Source organism: Hippocampus zosterae, chromosome 2 (genome assembly GCF_025434085.1).
Source record: "Hippocampus zosterae strain Florida chromosome 2, ASM2543408v3, whole genome shotgun sequence".
Classification (NCBI taxonomy): Eukaryota; Metazoa; Chordata; class Actinopteri; order Syngnathiformes; family Syngnathidae; genus Hippocampus; species Hippocampus zosterae.
The window spans coordinates 9,775,016-9,791,463 of record NC_067452.1 but is presented as its reverse complement, the minus strand read 5'-3'; the positions used below and the strand labels follow the sequence as shown (position 1 = coordinate 9,791,463).

The 16,448-nt window shown below is 45.9% G+C and overlaps 1 protein-coding gene and 1 long non-coding RNA gene across 2 annotated transcripts; one reads left to right on the top strand and one right to left on the bottom strand.

Moving 5' to 3' along the window:
• Nucleotides 1–317: 317 nt before the first annotated feature.
• Nucleotides 318–1,037, bottom strand: LOC127595400 (uncharacterized). The gene is made up of 2 exons (XR_007961255.1): nucleotides 896–1,037; nucleotides 318–501 (listed from the first exon to the last, which is right to left on the bottom strand). It is a non-coding gene; the product is annotated as an uncharacterized LOC127595400 (long non-coding RNA).
• Nucleotides 1,038–3,013: 1,976 nt separating this feature from the next.
• LOC127595387 (protein phosphatase 1 regulatory subunit 12B-like) lies at nucleotides 3,014–15,156 on the top strand. The gene is made up of 6 exons (XM_052056859.1): nucleotides 3,014–3,169; nucleotides 3,326–3,430; nucleotides 8,993–9,043; nucleotides 9,167–9,217; nucleotides 12,606–12,838; nucleotides 14,522–15,156. The coding sequence occupies exons 1-5, from the start codon at nucleotides 3,029–3,031 to the stop codon at nucleotides 12,738–12,740; spliced, it is 483 nt and encodes a 160-aa protein (XP_051912819.1). The 5' UTR covers nucleotides 3,014–3,028; the 3' UTR covers nucleotides 12,741–12,838; nucleotides 14,522–15,156.
• Nucleotides 15,157–16,448: the final 1,292 nt, after the last annotated feature.

The following is a 16,448-nucleotide window of genomic DNA, read 5'->3' as shown; positions in this document are numbered from 1 at the left end:
AAGCAAAGGGGAGAGAAGGGCTGGGAGGGCGAGTGGGCCACGAAAGAAGTAGGCGGGAGAGAGAGAGAGGGAGCTTCTGATGAAGAGAGAGTATAACTTTGAGGGACCCACAGGAAGAGACAGCAGAGAAACTTTCTTTTGGGCCTTTTCACATGTCACAGGCATCTGTTTAAGGGCTGAAAAAAAAACACAAAAAAAACCCGAGAGATTGTGTCAAGGACTTGATGAAAATGTGCATTTTTATCAAACTATGAAGTGACTACTGAGGCTTGGAAGAGAGAAAAGGAGCAGAAAGTCTCTGGGCCATAGCTCTCCCACCTGTTTTCACTCCGGATTCCCTGGAGTGCCAGCATGGGCTCTGGTGCTTGAGGGAATCTTTGCATCTGTTACCTGGAGGCGAGAGAAGCTCTAGAAGGGAGATGTCATCCTACTTCCCCCGCAGCAAAGACCTGACTCGTACCAGGAGGTCAGTCACCGACTCACCGCCATCGTCTCCATCCCCTACAGACAAAAGCTTCCGAGTAAGAACCTTCCTTCCCGATCAAATACTTTTCTGTCCTCAACCGTGCTCTCACCACTTCCTTCTTCAACCTGCATGAGGTGTCAGCAAATTAACTTTGTCTCTTCAAATTCAATCGTCCATCTGCTTGGCAAAGCCAAACAAAGCCTTTGTTATCCTCAAAGCATTAACGATAGATTAATGCACTTGATGAGGCTTTCGAGCAATGATTCAAGCTAAATCTACATAACACCTGAGAGCTCAAATTCTCTGCAAAGGATTTGTGATTCGAGTGGAATCCGAGTCGGAGTGCTAAAAGCGTTGCTTTTTTATTTGTATTTTTTTTTAATAATTGCGCTGTGACAGCACATTCAGTATATTTTCTGATTTACTCACACTGCTATGGAATGGCCCCCTCGTGAAGCATCAAATTAGTTTGTTAAAGAGTCACCTTTGCTGAATTCAGTCTGTGGAGAAGAAAACTTTCCTTCTGCAATTTCCTGTTATGTTCCCCTCTCTAAATGGACTATTCTCAGTGGGCTACTGTCAGTGCATCGGTGCGACGGTTAAAGAGACAGAGGCATCAAACACCATTCGCCTTTCTTTGCTCCTGCAAAGTCATTGCGCGACTACAGGCTGTTATTGTAGCTAGCGTCCCAAGTCCCTCAAGCATTGTGAAACTTGGCCATTCAATTTCAATGATGCATGGGAGAGAGAATGCCACGCACTGATTGGTGCAATATGAGAGGAATGAAGTCTACAAAGGTCATTATAATTAGCATCATTTTATCCATTTCCAGCAAGAAAGATGGGGTACAAGGGGGTGTGTGAGGGGAGGTCAGAGCGTTTGTGTGCAACCGACAAACATTTTCCGACTGTAGACTTGAACAATTTAAGAAAGTTGAACGTTGCGACAAAAAGGAGAGGGGAAAAAAAAGTGACGAGTCCTCCAATGATGATGTCATGTGCTATTGACAGTGCTTTCATACTCTTAGGCAACTTGTGAGATTGTGTGAGTGTGTGTTGTTACCAAGGCGATGGCAAATGTTTGGGTTGAGTGAGACAAAGAATCAGCTGAGAGCACAGACTAATTGCAGCAGAAACATTCAGGACGGTGTCCGTCAAAGCTGATCGTTCTTTTGTCTCATCTAACAGATTGTGCAACTGTCTGCGTTGTTGATATGCTACACGCGTTGCACTTTCCGGTGTCGTACTGTAAATCTGTCCATCCCATCCCCCCATTTTCTCTCATGCGTCTCCTCACTAGGGTCGCGCACTCGCGGGTGACCTGGAGCCTCTCCAAGCTGACTGCAGGCGAAAGGCGGGTTACTCACCAGAACACATCTAAACAAACATTGATTCGTTGGCGCTTACTAAGTGACAACTTATATTTATCATTGATGAGCGTCAAGGGAACTTTGTGGCTTTAAGAGCAAGTTGACCATATGGGACATTGCGACACATCCTTCTGAATGAATAAAAGGCATTTACACTTGAAAAATATTTTGGAAGCATGCTCTGAATCACGTCAACGGCTTTCTTTTGTCGGACATGAAAAGATTTAGTGCGCGTGGAGGGGTGGAGGCCCGTGTTTGGTCAGCTCTCTTCAAACACATGACCACATAAGGACACGCAGCGCCGCCTCAGTCGTGCAAGCACGTGCTAACGAATCGCTCTTTTGACGCGCGACATCACACACTGGATCCTCAAACGGGAATAAATGTTGGCTCTTCTGCAGGGAACATTGATTTCGCCCCCGCAGAGACGAACGATGCTTTCAACCCCACCTACGTGTGCCCATTAGCTTTCATCGTGAACAGAGCTGTTTGAATCAGTAGTGTGAAATGCATACGTCTGTAGCAGAAACTTGGGAACAGCGGGGCTTCGCTGCAGCTAGTAAATGTCAGGTTGCCAAGCTTTTTGATTGGGCGGTGGAGATTCATAACATCACTACTCTTGACACATTTTTGAATACGTGAACTTTCACAAAACGCTCGTCACTACACGCAGCCCTTAAATTCTTCAGTGAAAAGGAAAGAACACACAGGGCCGCATGTTTGCGGCAGCGGCAAAAGCTTTTCCAGGTTATTTCTACAATCTCTCAAATGATGTTATCTTTATGCAACTGGAAGAAATTGAGGGATTAACTGGCTACGCCAGCAACGCTCTGCCTTTGTAACGGTCTTGAATTCCCTCGAGGATGCTGTGCACTCTTTTATTATTTACCTGGCGGTTATTCGCAGAACGGAAATGATTTCCTTTTTATCTAACGTAGACGAAGAGATACTGAAGATCTGGCTGTAACCACACTTAATTGTTCCCAGTGTTCTTAATGATCCCCAATTGACTGATTTCTTCTTTGTTTTTCAGCATGACAGGCTGTCAAGGTAAATGTTTCGCTTTTTTTCTTCTTCCAGTTACGCAACTATAAAGGTTAACCCTTCATAACACACGCACCAAAATACTTCAAGATTTGAGCCCCAGAAATGCATGGCAGTAACACTTTTTAAAACTCGATTACCGTCTTTAATGTTTCATATTGTATACGACACTAGTGGGGAGAACGTCCCTGACAGACTGGGCAGGACCAGCTCCTACACTCGCAGGGAGACCAGGCTAGCTTCTCTGAACAAACCGGAGCAAGACACCACAAGCAAAGACTATAAGAAGGTGAAACTCATTATAAAGTCATTTTCCAGGCTCTCAAAATTGTCATACTTGATGCTCCAGAGATTTTCCAACAATGTGAAAAAAGACACATTTCATTTGAAATAACATTTGTAATGACATTTCATATCATGTTTTGTGATGTTTTCTCTTTATGAGATGTACGCCGAGGCGCTACAGGAGAATGAGCGTCTCAAGTCCAGGTTGCAGGACAGCAAACAAGAACTCGTCAACATTCGTTCCCAGCTGGAAAAAGTGGCTCAAGTAAGTGACTTAATCACTTGTTCTTCCAAAGGCCGCATGCAGAAAAATGGAAGGAGGGAAGGACTACTTTGACATCCTTCATGTTTATTGAACACACAAAAGCCGATCTGTCAATGCACGTGAGATTTGCTTGGCAATTATGAATTCTTTTCACATCTTTTTTTTTTTTTCATATATCTTTTTTAAAAATAGCTAGGCGATAAAGCCATTTTTTTCAGGATTTTGAGGTGGTCCGCAGCGCGGTAACCCACTTGAATAGAACATCCGCTGATGTATTGATCAGCAGGAGACTATCTACAAAAAAATTAATTATTTAAAAAGACCAGAGCAAACTCTTTTAAGATGACCTTGACAGGGAGTAGAAAGGTTTGACGCTGTAACAGAATTCATCTTTTTTTTGATCTGTCCATTTTTGCTAGTTAAAAGAATAAACTATATATGCTCTATTTAACCCCTCCGTGAGCCGTCACCTTACCGTGGTGGAGGGGTTTGCGTGTCCCAATGATCCTAGGAGCTAAGTTGTCTGGGGCTTTATGCCCCTGGCAGGGTCACCCATGGCAAACAGGTTCTAGGTGAGGGGCCAGACAAAGCATGGCTCATAGACCCTTATGATGACTACAATATATGGACCAAGGTTTCCCTTGCCCGGACGCGGGTCACCGGGGCCCCACTCTGGAGCCAGGCCTGGAGGTGGGGCTCGTTGGCAAGCGCCTGGTGGCCGGGCCTACACCCATGGGGCCCGGCCGGGCACAGCCCGAAGAGGCAACGTGGGTCCCCCTTCCCATGGGCTCACCACCCATGAGAGGGGCCAAAGGGGTCGGGTGCTATGTGAGCTGGGCGGCAGCCAAAGACGGGGACCCTGGCGGTCCGATCCTCGGCTGCAGAAGCTAGCTCTTGGGACATGGAATGTCACCTCTCTGGCAGGGAAGGAGCCCGAGCTGGTGTGTGAGGCAGAGAATTTCCGACTGGATATAGTCGGACTTACCTCCACACACAGCTTGGGTTCTGGTACCAGTTCTCTCGAGAGGGGTTGGACTCTCTTCCACTCTGGAGTTGCTCACGGTGAGAGGCGCAGAGCAGGTGTGGGCATACTCATTGCCCCCCGGCTCAGTGCCTGTACATTGGGGTTCACACCGGTAGACGAGAGGGTTGCCTCCCTCCGCCTTCGGGTGGGTGGACGGTTACTGACTGTTGTTTGTGCATATGCACCAAACAGCAGCTCAGCATACCCACCCTTTTTGGAGTCCTTGGAGGGTGTGCTGGAGAGTACTCCTGCTGGGGACTCCCTTGTTCTGCTGGGGGACTTCAATGCTCACGTGGGCAATGACAGTGAGACTTGGAGGGGCGTGATTGGGAGGAACGGCCCCCCCGATCAGAACTCGAGTGGTGTTTTGTTATTGGACTTCTGTGCTCGCCACGGATTGTCCATAACGAACACCTTGTTCAAACATAAGGGTGTCCATATGTGCACTTGGCACCAGGACACCCTAGGCCGCAGTTCGATGATCGACTTTGTAGTTGTATCATCGGATTTGCGGCCGCATGTTCTGGACACTCGGGTGAAGAGAGGGGCGGAGCTGTCAACTGATCACCACCTGGTGGTGAGTAGGCTCCGATGGTGGGGGAAGATGCCGGTCCGTCCTGGCAGACCCAAACGTATTGTGAGGGTTTGTTGGGAGCGTCTGGCGGAATCCCCTGTCAGAAGGAGTTTCAACTCCCACCTTCGACAGAGCTTTTCCCATGTTCCGGGGGAGGCGGGGGACATTGAGCCCGAGTGGACCATGTTCCGTGCCTCTATTGTTGAGGCGGCCAATCTGAGTTGTGGCCGTAAGGTGGTTGGTGCCTGTCGTGGCGGCAATCCCCGTACTCGCTGGTGGACACCAGCAGTAAGGGATGCCGTCAAGCTGAAGAAGGAGTCCTATCGAGCCTTTATGGCCTGTGGGACCCCAGAGGCAGCTGACGGGTATCGACTGGCCAAGCGGACCGCGGCTTCGGTGGTCGCCGAGGCAAAAACCCGAGCGTGGGAAGAGTTCGGTGAGGCCATGGAAGCCGACTTCCGGACGGCTTCGAGGAAATTCTGGTCCACCATCCGACGTCTCAGGAGGGGGAAGCAGTGCACCACTAACACTGTGTACAGTGGGGATGGGGCGCTGCTGACTTCGACTCGGGACGTTGTGAACCGGTGGGCAGAGTACTTCGAAGACCTCCTCAACTCCACCAACACGCCTTCCTTGGAGGAAGCAGAGCCAGAGGACTCTGAGGTGGGCTCTCCTATCTCTGTGGTTGAAGTCACCGATGTGGTTAAAAAGCTCCTCGGTGGCAAGGCCCCAGGGGTGGATGAGATCCGCCCGGAGTTCCTCAAGGCTCTGGATGTTGTGGGGCTGTCCTGGTTGACACGCCTCTGCAACATCGCGTGGTCAACAGGGAGAGTGCCTCTGGATTGGCAGACCGGGGTGGTAGTCCCTCTTTTTAAAAAGGGGGACCGGAGGGTGTGTTCCAACTACAGAGGGATCACACTCCTCAGCCTCCCTGGTAAGGTCTATTCAGGGGTGCTGGAGAGGAGGGTCCGTCGGGAAGTCGAGCCTCAGATTGAGGAGGAGCAGTGTGGTTTTCGTCCCGGCCGTGGAACAGTGGACCAGCTCTACACCCTTAGCAGGGTCCTTGAGGGTATGTGGGAATTCGCCCAACCAGTCTACATGTGTTTTGTGGACTTGGAGAAGGCGTTTGACCGTGTCCCTCGGGGAGTTCTGTGGGGGGTGCTTCGTGGGTATGGGGTACCGAACCCCCTGATACGGGCTGTTCGGTCACTATACCACCGATGTCAGAGTTTGGTTCGCATTGCCGGCAGTAAGTCGGAATCGTTCCCAGTGAGGGTAGGACTCCGCCAAGGCTGCCCTTTGTCACCGATTCTGTTCATAACCTTTATGGACAGAATTTCTAGGCGCAGCCGAAGCGTTGAGGGAGTCCGTTTTGGGGGCCTCAGTATTACATCCCTGCTTTTTGCAGATGATGTGGTGCTGTTGGCTCCTTCAAACGGGGCTCTACAACTCTCACTGGAGCGTTTCGCAGCCGAGTGTGAAGCGGTTGGGATGAAAATCAGCACCTCCAAATCTGAAACCATGGTCCTCAGTCGGAAAAGGGTGGAGTGCCCCCTCCGGGTCGGGGGGGAGATCTTGCCCCAAGTGGAGGAGTTTAAGTATCTTGGGGTCTTGTTCACGAGTGAGGGCAGGAGGGAGCGAGAGATCGACAGGCGGATCGGTGCAGCGTCTGCTGTGATGCGGACGTTGTATCGGTCTGTCGTGGTGAAGAAGGAGCTGAGCCAAAGGGCGAAGCTCTCAATTTACCGGTCGATCTACGTCCCAACCCTCATCTATGGCCACGAGCTATGGGTCGTGACCGAAAGAACGAGATCCCGGATACAAGCGGCCGAAATGAGTTTTCTCCGCAGGGTGTCTGGGCTCTCCCTTAGAGATAAGGTGAGGAGCTCGGTCATCCGGGAGGGGCTCAGAGTCGAGCCGCTTCTCCTCCACATCGAGAGGAGCCAGATGAGGTGGCTTGGGCATCTGATTCGGATGCCTCCTGAGCGCCTCCCTGGTGAGGTGTTCCGGGCATGTCCCACCGGGAGGAGACCCCGAGGAAGACCCAGGACACGCTGGAGAGACTACGTCACCCAGCTGGCCTGGGAACGCCTCGGGATCCCCCGGGGAGAGCTGGAAGAAGTAGCTAGGGAGAGGGAAGTCTGGGCTTCCCTGCTAAAGCTGTTGCCCCCGCGACCCGGCCCCGGATAAGCGGTAGATAATGGATGGATGGATGGATGCTCTATTTAAAACATAAACCCAATTCATTAATAGTAATAGTTATTATTATTATTATTATTATTATTATTTGCAGGTAGCAAGATATGCGTATTCAGGACAGGGGTCAATATCAGCTGCCCTTTTGTGGCCGTTTTACAACTAGGAACTAAAGACTACAGTAGATGTCCGATGCTGAAGATTTCTATTGAAGTCTTGTAGGACTTGATCTTGATGTCATTGTTTCACACACAACCTCAAGTCATGGCGTGTTTCCCAAAATGAAAACGGTGTAACATATAATCAAACAAAAGTGACATAAACACACATCTATGAAAAGGAATGAACAACTTCATTTATTAAATGGATTGCACCATGCAATGCATTCTGAGAACCGAGGAGTTTTACTGTTATTATCGTGGATCTGAACATTCGATAGCCATGACGCTCGTGCCGCCGAGATGTGGGAAAGTTAGGATTCATTTTCAACTCACCGGCATTGCCTTTTAGGGAACGTTGCCTGCCACCAGAGTTGCTGAGCTGGGCTGCCACTGTGTTCTCATATAACGGCAGTTGACAGGCGTGTGCTTTTGTAACAAGCATTTTGTCACAATAGCAGTCGCACCGAGCTTCCAATCAGTGCAGGTGGAAGCCATCGATTGCTGCAAATACATTACAATGCATCTTGATATATATACAGGAGCGGTTTCTCAATGGCTGCAGCTGTAACAAAGCGCTCTACAGAACAGTTAACGTAAAATAATGAAATAATATAACAACACATAACGGACAGTCATGCAATCTTGACAACTTTTCCTGCATAGGCGTTGTTGTTTGAAGCAGTTGAAATATTTTGAAATTGGAGCGTTCCGTATTGTAATTCTCAAACAATAAGTCTTATATTTCTTTTTTGCCCCCATCCTTCCATCCATCCATCTAATATCTGATCCGTTTCTCATCACGAGGGTCACGGGTGCGCTGGGTCTGAACCGGTTGTCAACCAATCGCAGGACGAACAGCCATTCACGCTTATTTTCACATCAAGGAAATTGAAGTTATTTCCAGCTCAGCAGAGTGCTAAGACGTGACATTAGATTTCTTCTTCGTACGTCATTACATGGGTGCCACTCAGTGTTCAGACTAAGATGCCACAGTTGAATTGAATGGTGACAAACTTGTATTGCCAAAACTCGGGTGAAATGGTCGGTATTCCTTCATGTTATTTGCAGCACTGTTGTTTTTCAATTTAACAAATAATTAAACCACTGTACTCCTTGAAAAAAGTTACATTGCCACATACCGTATTTTGGTTGGGACCTTTTCTGGACGCGAGATTTCTTTTCATTTATTTTTTTATTTTAAATGCAGATTTTGTGTGTTCTGTACGAAATATGTATTTCATGAAGATATAGAAAATGCCATTCTTTTCTTTCAAATTATCTGCCATCGTGTTATGTTTTCAAGGTTCTAATGGAACACAATGTTTGCTGGAAAAAAGAAGTGAGGGATGAGAATGACGTTTTTCCTCTTACCCGGTGTAGAAAATAAGTCGGTCAATGCGGGCAAACAGCACGAGCCAATTATTAATCTTATTAAATGCCGCAGACCAATAACAATTGGATGGCGGAACGCAAATGGCCCCGAGGCCATAATTTTTACACCCCTCGGTTAACCATTGCGGCACACACAGAATTTCATGTACGGCACATGCATTTCTTTCAACATTCTGATCCATTATGTCATAATGAAGTAACCCTCTTATTTGTAGAGGCAAGACAGGATAGCAGAGAAATCTACTCTGCTTGAATCCGAGAAAAAGGTAAATCTTTGTGGCGCAATGATATACTGTATCTTATTTCACCACACTTGTTTGCTGCTCTGAGGGAGGTTAGCTGTTACTTTATACAATTCAGATGAAACCTTATTGACTTTTTATTTGCAGGAAAAACGGGCCCTTGAAAAAAGAGTCTCAGGCATGGAAGACGAAATGAAGGTCAGTCAGTCGTACATCTGGAGCGTATTTTGAATCACAGGTTGGGGGTCTGGTCAGATCTGAGAGGTGTACATCCTTTCATTTTCTCAAGCACCTGTCCTCATAAGGGTCTCGTATGAGCTGGAGCTTATCTTGACTTGAGCGAGAGGTGTGCGATACCTTGGACCGGTCGCCACTCAACTGCAGGGCATTGATAGGCAAACAATGAGTCATTCTCACATTCACACCTATGGAACATTTTTGAACTAACCTAACATGCATGATTTTGAAATGTGGGTGAACGCTCACACAAGCACGGGAAGAGCTTGTGCCAGCTGAGTCAGACGCTTGAAGTGTTAGACACACAAATGAGATGCACTCAGTTAGCCAGGTGGGATTGGAGTCAAGGAGAGGGAAGGTTAAAGCTTCGGGCTCATTAGCCACATTGCTCTGCTGGGTCACTTCCTGTCAGGCTGAGGAGTCTGCGCTGCGCCTCCCCAGCTCTGCTTATCTCACTGGCGGGGTTGAATGTTGTGACCTAGTTCCAGTTGAATACCAAACCCGGTCCAATGGCAAAAGACCTGCTTTTGTGAGACATTCCTGCTGCGCACACAGTGTTCCATTTTACAAAGAGACACAGTGCAGCAGATTGTACGCCCGTGCAGTTTCTGCAGGGTGATATAAATGTTGCAAGAAAACGCTGATGCATCCTAATACTGTACTATGCAAAGGTCAAACTCAAACACAATCGGCAGACCTTTCAAGCACTAAGTCTTTTTACCTATATTTTTTGCGCCGTTTGCCGCAACAGGGATTCAACATGCACTAAATCAGTGTTAGCAGTCCCATCCCAATTTCGATTTTACCTGTGTTGGTGGTGATTTTTCAAAACAAATGATGAAATAATGACGGAGGAAGATCAGCAGCAGGCTATCATCAGATGTTTGACATCCATGTTGTCACGGTTCCCTCAGCAGGACCCCCCAGCGCGGTTCCGCTGTGGGTACCAGCCCTGAGGGGAGGGGGTGGGAATGGTGAGTGGTCTCCATGACACCGGAGTTGCAGAGCGACACCTGCCTGTCACCTGATGTGAATGTCTTCTGTCAAAGACTGGGGCATGTTTTCACGTGTTGACACAATCCAGCTCGATATTTTGGTCACAAACCTCACCACTTTTGCACAGCCTTTGACCTCCCAGTCACTTCTTTACAGGATGAGCATCAAAAAGCTTACACCTCATTTTGAAATTTACAGTTAGCCAAGTATTCAGATAAAGGGTGTGTTTTGAGGATCTTTCTTTTAGGCCGCAACAGATGTACAAGAAAGTTATTCATTGTGATTAAAGTGTAGACTTTGAGTTTTATTTGAACGCGTTGCATAAAAACGCAACATGTATCATCTACTGTAGCAATTACTGCCATTTTATGATATCATTGGCATTTTCAAGACTTGGATGGCCTGAATTTGAGCCCACGGACACAAATTTTGTGAGGTCCTTCATGAGTGTCCTCCCTTAATATGCGATAGGTCAAGGCCTTCACAGAAGCCACTTCCAGTGGTAGCTCGTTTCTGGATCTTGCTCCACTTTTTCTTCCGGGAGTGATAAAGTATGTTGTGTTGACCTTGAATTGCGGCACTGTAGAATATTCAAAATATTTGCCTATAAAGTCTTGAGCAGCATTTCCTGTTGAGCCCTGTTTACTGTCGTTAGTCATCAGCACTGTGACATGTCATCCTATGACTTTTTAGCATTCGGCTGAATTGGAACGGAAGAAAGCCTTGAACCACACAGTCTCTAGTGCCGTCCTGTGTAGCCTATGCGCATGAACTGATGAAACTCGCTTGAATCAAAACAGCAGTTGTGATTCAGTGCACTGAGATTGAAGTAACCTGCTTGAATGAGAATATTCACAGGCCTCAATGAGCAGCAGGAGATTCAGTCGCCGAGCTGCCATACATGCTCATGCGCAAGGACAGACTTGACATGATATTTATTCCTGTTCCACATATTTCTCTGCCAGAATGAGGAGGACTCGAAAACAACTTCACCTTGGTTTCATCTGTCCAAAGAAACGGATTTCAGAACATCCGATGCCTTTGCACCTGGGTGTAAAGCCTTTGTACAGTAATTATATTTATCAAGGCACATTGTGACTGGAAATTTTGACAATGACACTTTACCCTTCTCCATAGTATTGCAAGCTTCTCTTGATGTTGTGAAGTTTTTTTTTGTTTTTTTTCCCCAGGGAAAGTATCCTGCTAGCATCCACTTCAGTGTTATAGAAAAGCAAGTTAAGACTTTTCAAAGGCAATATATATATATATATATATATATATATATATATATATATATATATATAATTTTTTTTCTTGAATATTCTTCAGTGGCCAAAACATTCAGTGCCAGTAGAGCAGAGATGGGGAACTCCAACCCCGTGACCCACGTCCGGGCAAGGGAAAACGCCGTCCAATGTTTTCGTTCATCATCAGAGTCGATGAGCCGTGCTTTGTCTGGTAACCTCACTTAGGATCTGTTTGACATGGGTGACCCTAAAGGGGCATAAAGCAACAGATCATTGGGGCACACAAACCCCTCCAACACAGTAAGGTGATGGCAGGAAATCTTCTGCTCCAATACTTCTCTGGACCTTACAGTTGAGATGCAATTAAATGCACGAGATCACGTTTACTGCATATACGTGTCTGGATTCGTTTTCAAATTCTAATGACACAGAGCATCAAGAATTCTCATCACACTACCTATTCTAACCCCCCACCGCCGCCACCACCCAGCCAAGAGGATTTCTTCAGAGAGTCAACATTGTATGCATGACCTGTTTTGTATGAAACAAGGGCATTGCTTTAAATCGCTTATGTAATTCAGGATTGGAAAAAGCAGTTAGATGTGCTCCTTCTTCCTTATTCTCAGCCGCATTTGTGTCTGCAGGCCTGTCTTGTGTGTGTTATATGTGACTGTGCACACGCATTACCTTATGTGGATGTATGCGGAGTGAAATACTGTCAGGAATTGCCTCAAATCTCTGGAACAACTTTGCGGGTTGCCTCAATTAGTAAAATCAAGAGAGGGTTGATTATATCTGTTTGCCAGGCCTTAACTGTAATCAGAGCCAATTTGAATGTTAAAATGAATAGGATTAGGCTATGAGTGTTCGTATTATTTGAAATTCACATTCACCTTTCGCATGCAACCATCCACTTTCTTGAGCACCCTTCATGAGTCGCTTTGCTTTTGTTAGCTTTTCTCCCCAATTTCATCTGAAGGTTTGATTTTGTGTCCCTCAGGGCTGTTCTTTGTTGAGCGTTTGATTGCACAGCCATCCTCTTCCTTGCACGCTTTCTCTCTCCTTGCTCCTCTGTATCCTTCTCCTCCTCTTCCTCCTCTGTGCAGGCTTTCCCTGCTCTTGCTCAGGCGCAGGCCTTGCGGAGCGTCAACGAGCGCCTCCTGGCCGAGAACAGAGCTTTGCTGCGCGCCCTCGCCCGCCTCTCTGAGACGGCCTCCATACCGGAGACAGAGGACCTCTGAACTCACTCGTCTTCCTCTCATCCCCTTCCTCAGCAACATAACACTCCTATTGGAGCCTCTACAGGCCTCTCATCCTCTTCCATGTTCCTCTCAGGCAGGTTGTGCACCGCTCACCATTGCCTAACCCCTACCCGCCTCCCCCTGCATTCTCCCCCCGTGTCCTGCATTTTTCAGTGCACCCTTTGACCCCCTGTCTCGATCGCACGAAACACACGCACTACTACTGCAAACGTTCGCATTTTGAATACTGATCATATTTTCTTACATTCATATATGTGGCATCACATGCTCTCGATAGGTATTGATCAATCACAAAGCGGATTCTGGCGTAACGTCACTGTTATCATCATGAGTCTTCATAAGAAACAATGTGAGAAAGTGAGGATCTGTCACTTAAAGGGCAAGTCAAGTGACAATAATAAATGACGGTATTCTTTCTAATACTGCATTTGTACAGTATGAATTAAGCAGAAAAATGCGCCCGTTTTTATTTCGGACAGGAGGTGGGTGGGGGCAGTTTGCATTGTCCTGACACTTGTTGTCAACTAAAAATGACATCACAGCGCCTACTGCTCAGTCCAGACCGAACGTGAAATATCGCGCTGCGCCACCTGTCTCTCGTGTGTTTACTGCAACAATTGACAAAACAAAGGTAAATGGCCACCCCCTAAGATTGATAAGAACAGGTGGACTTCTCTGCTTAATTCATATTCCACAAACTCAATACTAATCAGAATATCGTGTTTAGACTAGTCCAGACCCATACAGCATATTATCCTCAAGAAACATTTTCAACTGACTTCCCCTATAATAAATGGCTTGATTTATCATATGAGTTACATAAATGAAAACAAATGGCAATGAGAGAGTAGTTCCACATTGTGCCAAAATGGGTACAAAGATCATCCATCCGCCCATTTTTCATATCTTGATACTTATCTCATTCGTATTGCATTCGTATGGATAAAACCTATGCAAACATGGGGAGAACAAACCAAAGGCTGGAACCGAGATTCGAATCTTAGAACTGAGGGGCACACGTGCGAACTCCGCGCCACCATGATGCTGCAGATCATATTCAAGAATATGTGTGGCCTCCTTCCAACATTTAACTGTCCTTATAGTTGTTAAAGTTGAAGTGAAAGTTCAAATTTATGAGTTTGGCTCCAAGTCACCTCTACGTTACTAAGTAAAGATGCTACTCTGCAGTTACAGCCTAATGGCATGCCTAAGTGGTCCTCATTTGACATTTTTTGATACAGTGCTTCCAATATCCCCAGATACATTGCATTCATTCATTGCTACTGCTAAATTTTTGACAACAGCAAGTGCTAACAGCGGGATTTCAATGAATGTGTGAAATTTGGATGGACATTGAAAGCGTGAAATGTTATTTACGTCTCTTTGCTCTGTCATTGGTTTCAGTGACGTCTCCCGTAGAGCAGAAAGTGGAGAGGAAACACTTTGACAAAGAGGCTGTTTATTTTTAGTCATTGACCCCTTGCGAGGGACGCGACCTAGATTTTTAAGATGTCTTCTTGTTTCTCTCTTTGACCTTCCTCTTACAAGTTCCTCCTCACTGCATGATTGCGTACCATGAAGCATGTCCATGCCGTTTGGCTTTCAACGTCGCTGGTAATTGGTTGTGGAAAATGAAGTTGCTTTGGTGCCGCTGAGCTGTGTGACTGCACCATCAGCCGCTTTGCATTCCACAATTGGTGTGATTTTTTTTTTCACTCTCCATGCAACTGTGATTTCAATGTTTGCATTCACTACCCCAGGTCTTGACAGAGCTCAAGATGGACAACCAGAGGCTAAAGGATGAGAACGGCGCTCTCATTCGAGTCATCAGCAAACTGTCTAAATAAAAGGATGTCACAACCCAAAGCTCCTTGTTTGCAGATGTTCAAACCATTTATGAGAGATCTTGATTCCCGCAATCAAGTGCCTCCCATTGGGCAGTGTTAAGATGAATGGATTGTCTTGTATAATAATGACCACCCCTTATCATTTTTAGGGACCATGCATGCAGCGTGATTGATATTTGATAATAATGAGTGCATGAAGACCTCAACATATAACCTCATAATTGTTGCTCCAGTTTGCATACCGAACATTGTGTACGGAATACTGTATGTTGTCTTATTTATGAAAAACAAATCGAGTCCTTAGTGCTAATTCCCACCCCAGAATGGTCATAGCAAAATGAATACAATTTGTGAGTGCTGAGATTCAATGATTGCTCTTCTTGCAGTGGCACACAGAAACAAGCACTTAGAAACACAAATACAGCAAAAATAGTAAAAAGAAAGCAAAAAAAAAAAAGTCTACAAAAGGTTCAATTGGGACTTTTCTGATTGTTCAAGGTGTTTATGTTAACACGGCAAATCTGTTATAAACCCAATGAGATGAAAAACAAACAAACAAGCAAACAAAACAATTGGCATACTTCCACTCTTTCCTGTCCAGACTGACGCAGTTAAGAAAGGCATGCCACTGCACGGATAAAGAATGCTAACACATCAATTCAAGTATCGTCATTGATTTGGCTATAGTTAGAATTCTGAGCGAGGCTCACGTCTTCTGCATTCTATTTTCAGCACTTTCAATATGTTTCACATTTGGCAGTTTGCTGCTTCCTCAGCAGAGCCAACTTGCTACGCAGAGGGCTGAAAGATATTTTATGTATGTATTTCTTTTGATTGCTTGGTTTTCATTTCAAAGGCATACACCAGTTACTCTGTCAGAGGAAAATACAAATCACCAAGCCAAAGCATATTTGTATCCTTCACAGCTGACATATTGATGTGAAATGCTACGGGACACTTTGGAAAACCACTTGCAGTTGTCATTATGTATGCCAAAGGTGTTGCTACGCAGTTTGATTGTGAATACGTGGTCGCCCTCAACATTTCTTCTACCATTTGTAGCAACATTATCTTATACTGGGCTCAGATTAAAGTCTGCTCGTTTTGCATTGCACAGTTACCACAACTGTTGTGTGCTGAAATTAAAACAGGCTTACTGTCATCTGTTAGAAATTGAAGTCAACATCAGTCAAAATCTTGCTACAAAGCCAACAACTGCAAATATTTTGGAAGCCTGACTCACAGTTCTTTTGGGGTCATCAAAAGCATGTTGACATAGAATATTTAAATGAAACTTTTATTAAGGTTCCTCCCACATTCCAAAAACATGAGTGGCAGGCTGATTGAACACTCTAAATTGTCCCTAGGTGTAAGCGTGAGTGCAAATGGTTGTCCGTTTCTGTGTGCCCTGCGACTGGCTGGCAACCGGTTCAGGGTGTCCCCCGCCTACTGCCCGAAGACAGCTGGGATAGGCTCCAGCACCCCCCGCGACCCTAGTGAGGATCAAGCGGCTCGGAAGATCACTTTTATTAAGGCTACTGTAGTAAGGACATAAATATATCATCCACAACAGAGACAAACTATAAACAGCCCATGAACTAATGCTAAGGTTAAACCATGAGTCATTTTTGAAAAAAAGTTTACATCGGCGTATTCTATCAAGCTATCAGAGAGAATGCAGTATTTTCGATTTAAATGTTTTAAATGATTAGTATGTACACTTTGGTGTTTTCACACTGCTCATTAAAATTGTAGTTAAACAAACCAGCTGTTTGTGTTATTGAATTTTTGCAGTCTGCTACCACAGCATACCAACAATCTGAGCAAATCTCTTTTCAAT

Excerpts from the sequence above, each read along its gene's own strand:
- LOC127595387 (XM_052056859.1), top strand. The coding sequence starts at position 3,029 with ATGTTTCATATTGTATACGACACTAGTGGGGAGAACGTCCCTGACAGA. Across the intron at positions 3,170-3,325 it reads CAAGCAAAGACTATAAGAAG|ATGTACGCCGAGGCGCTACA; the intron begins GTGAAACTCATT and ends TCTCTTTATGAG. Across the intron at positions 9,218-12,605 it reads GCATGGAAGACGAAATGAAG|GCTTTCCCTGCTCTTGCTCA; the intron begins GTCAGTCAGTCG and ends TCCTCTGTGCAG.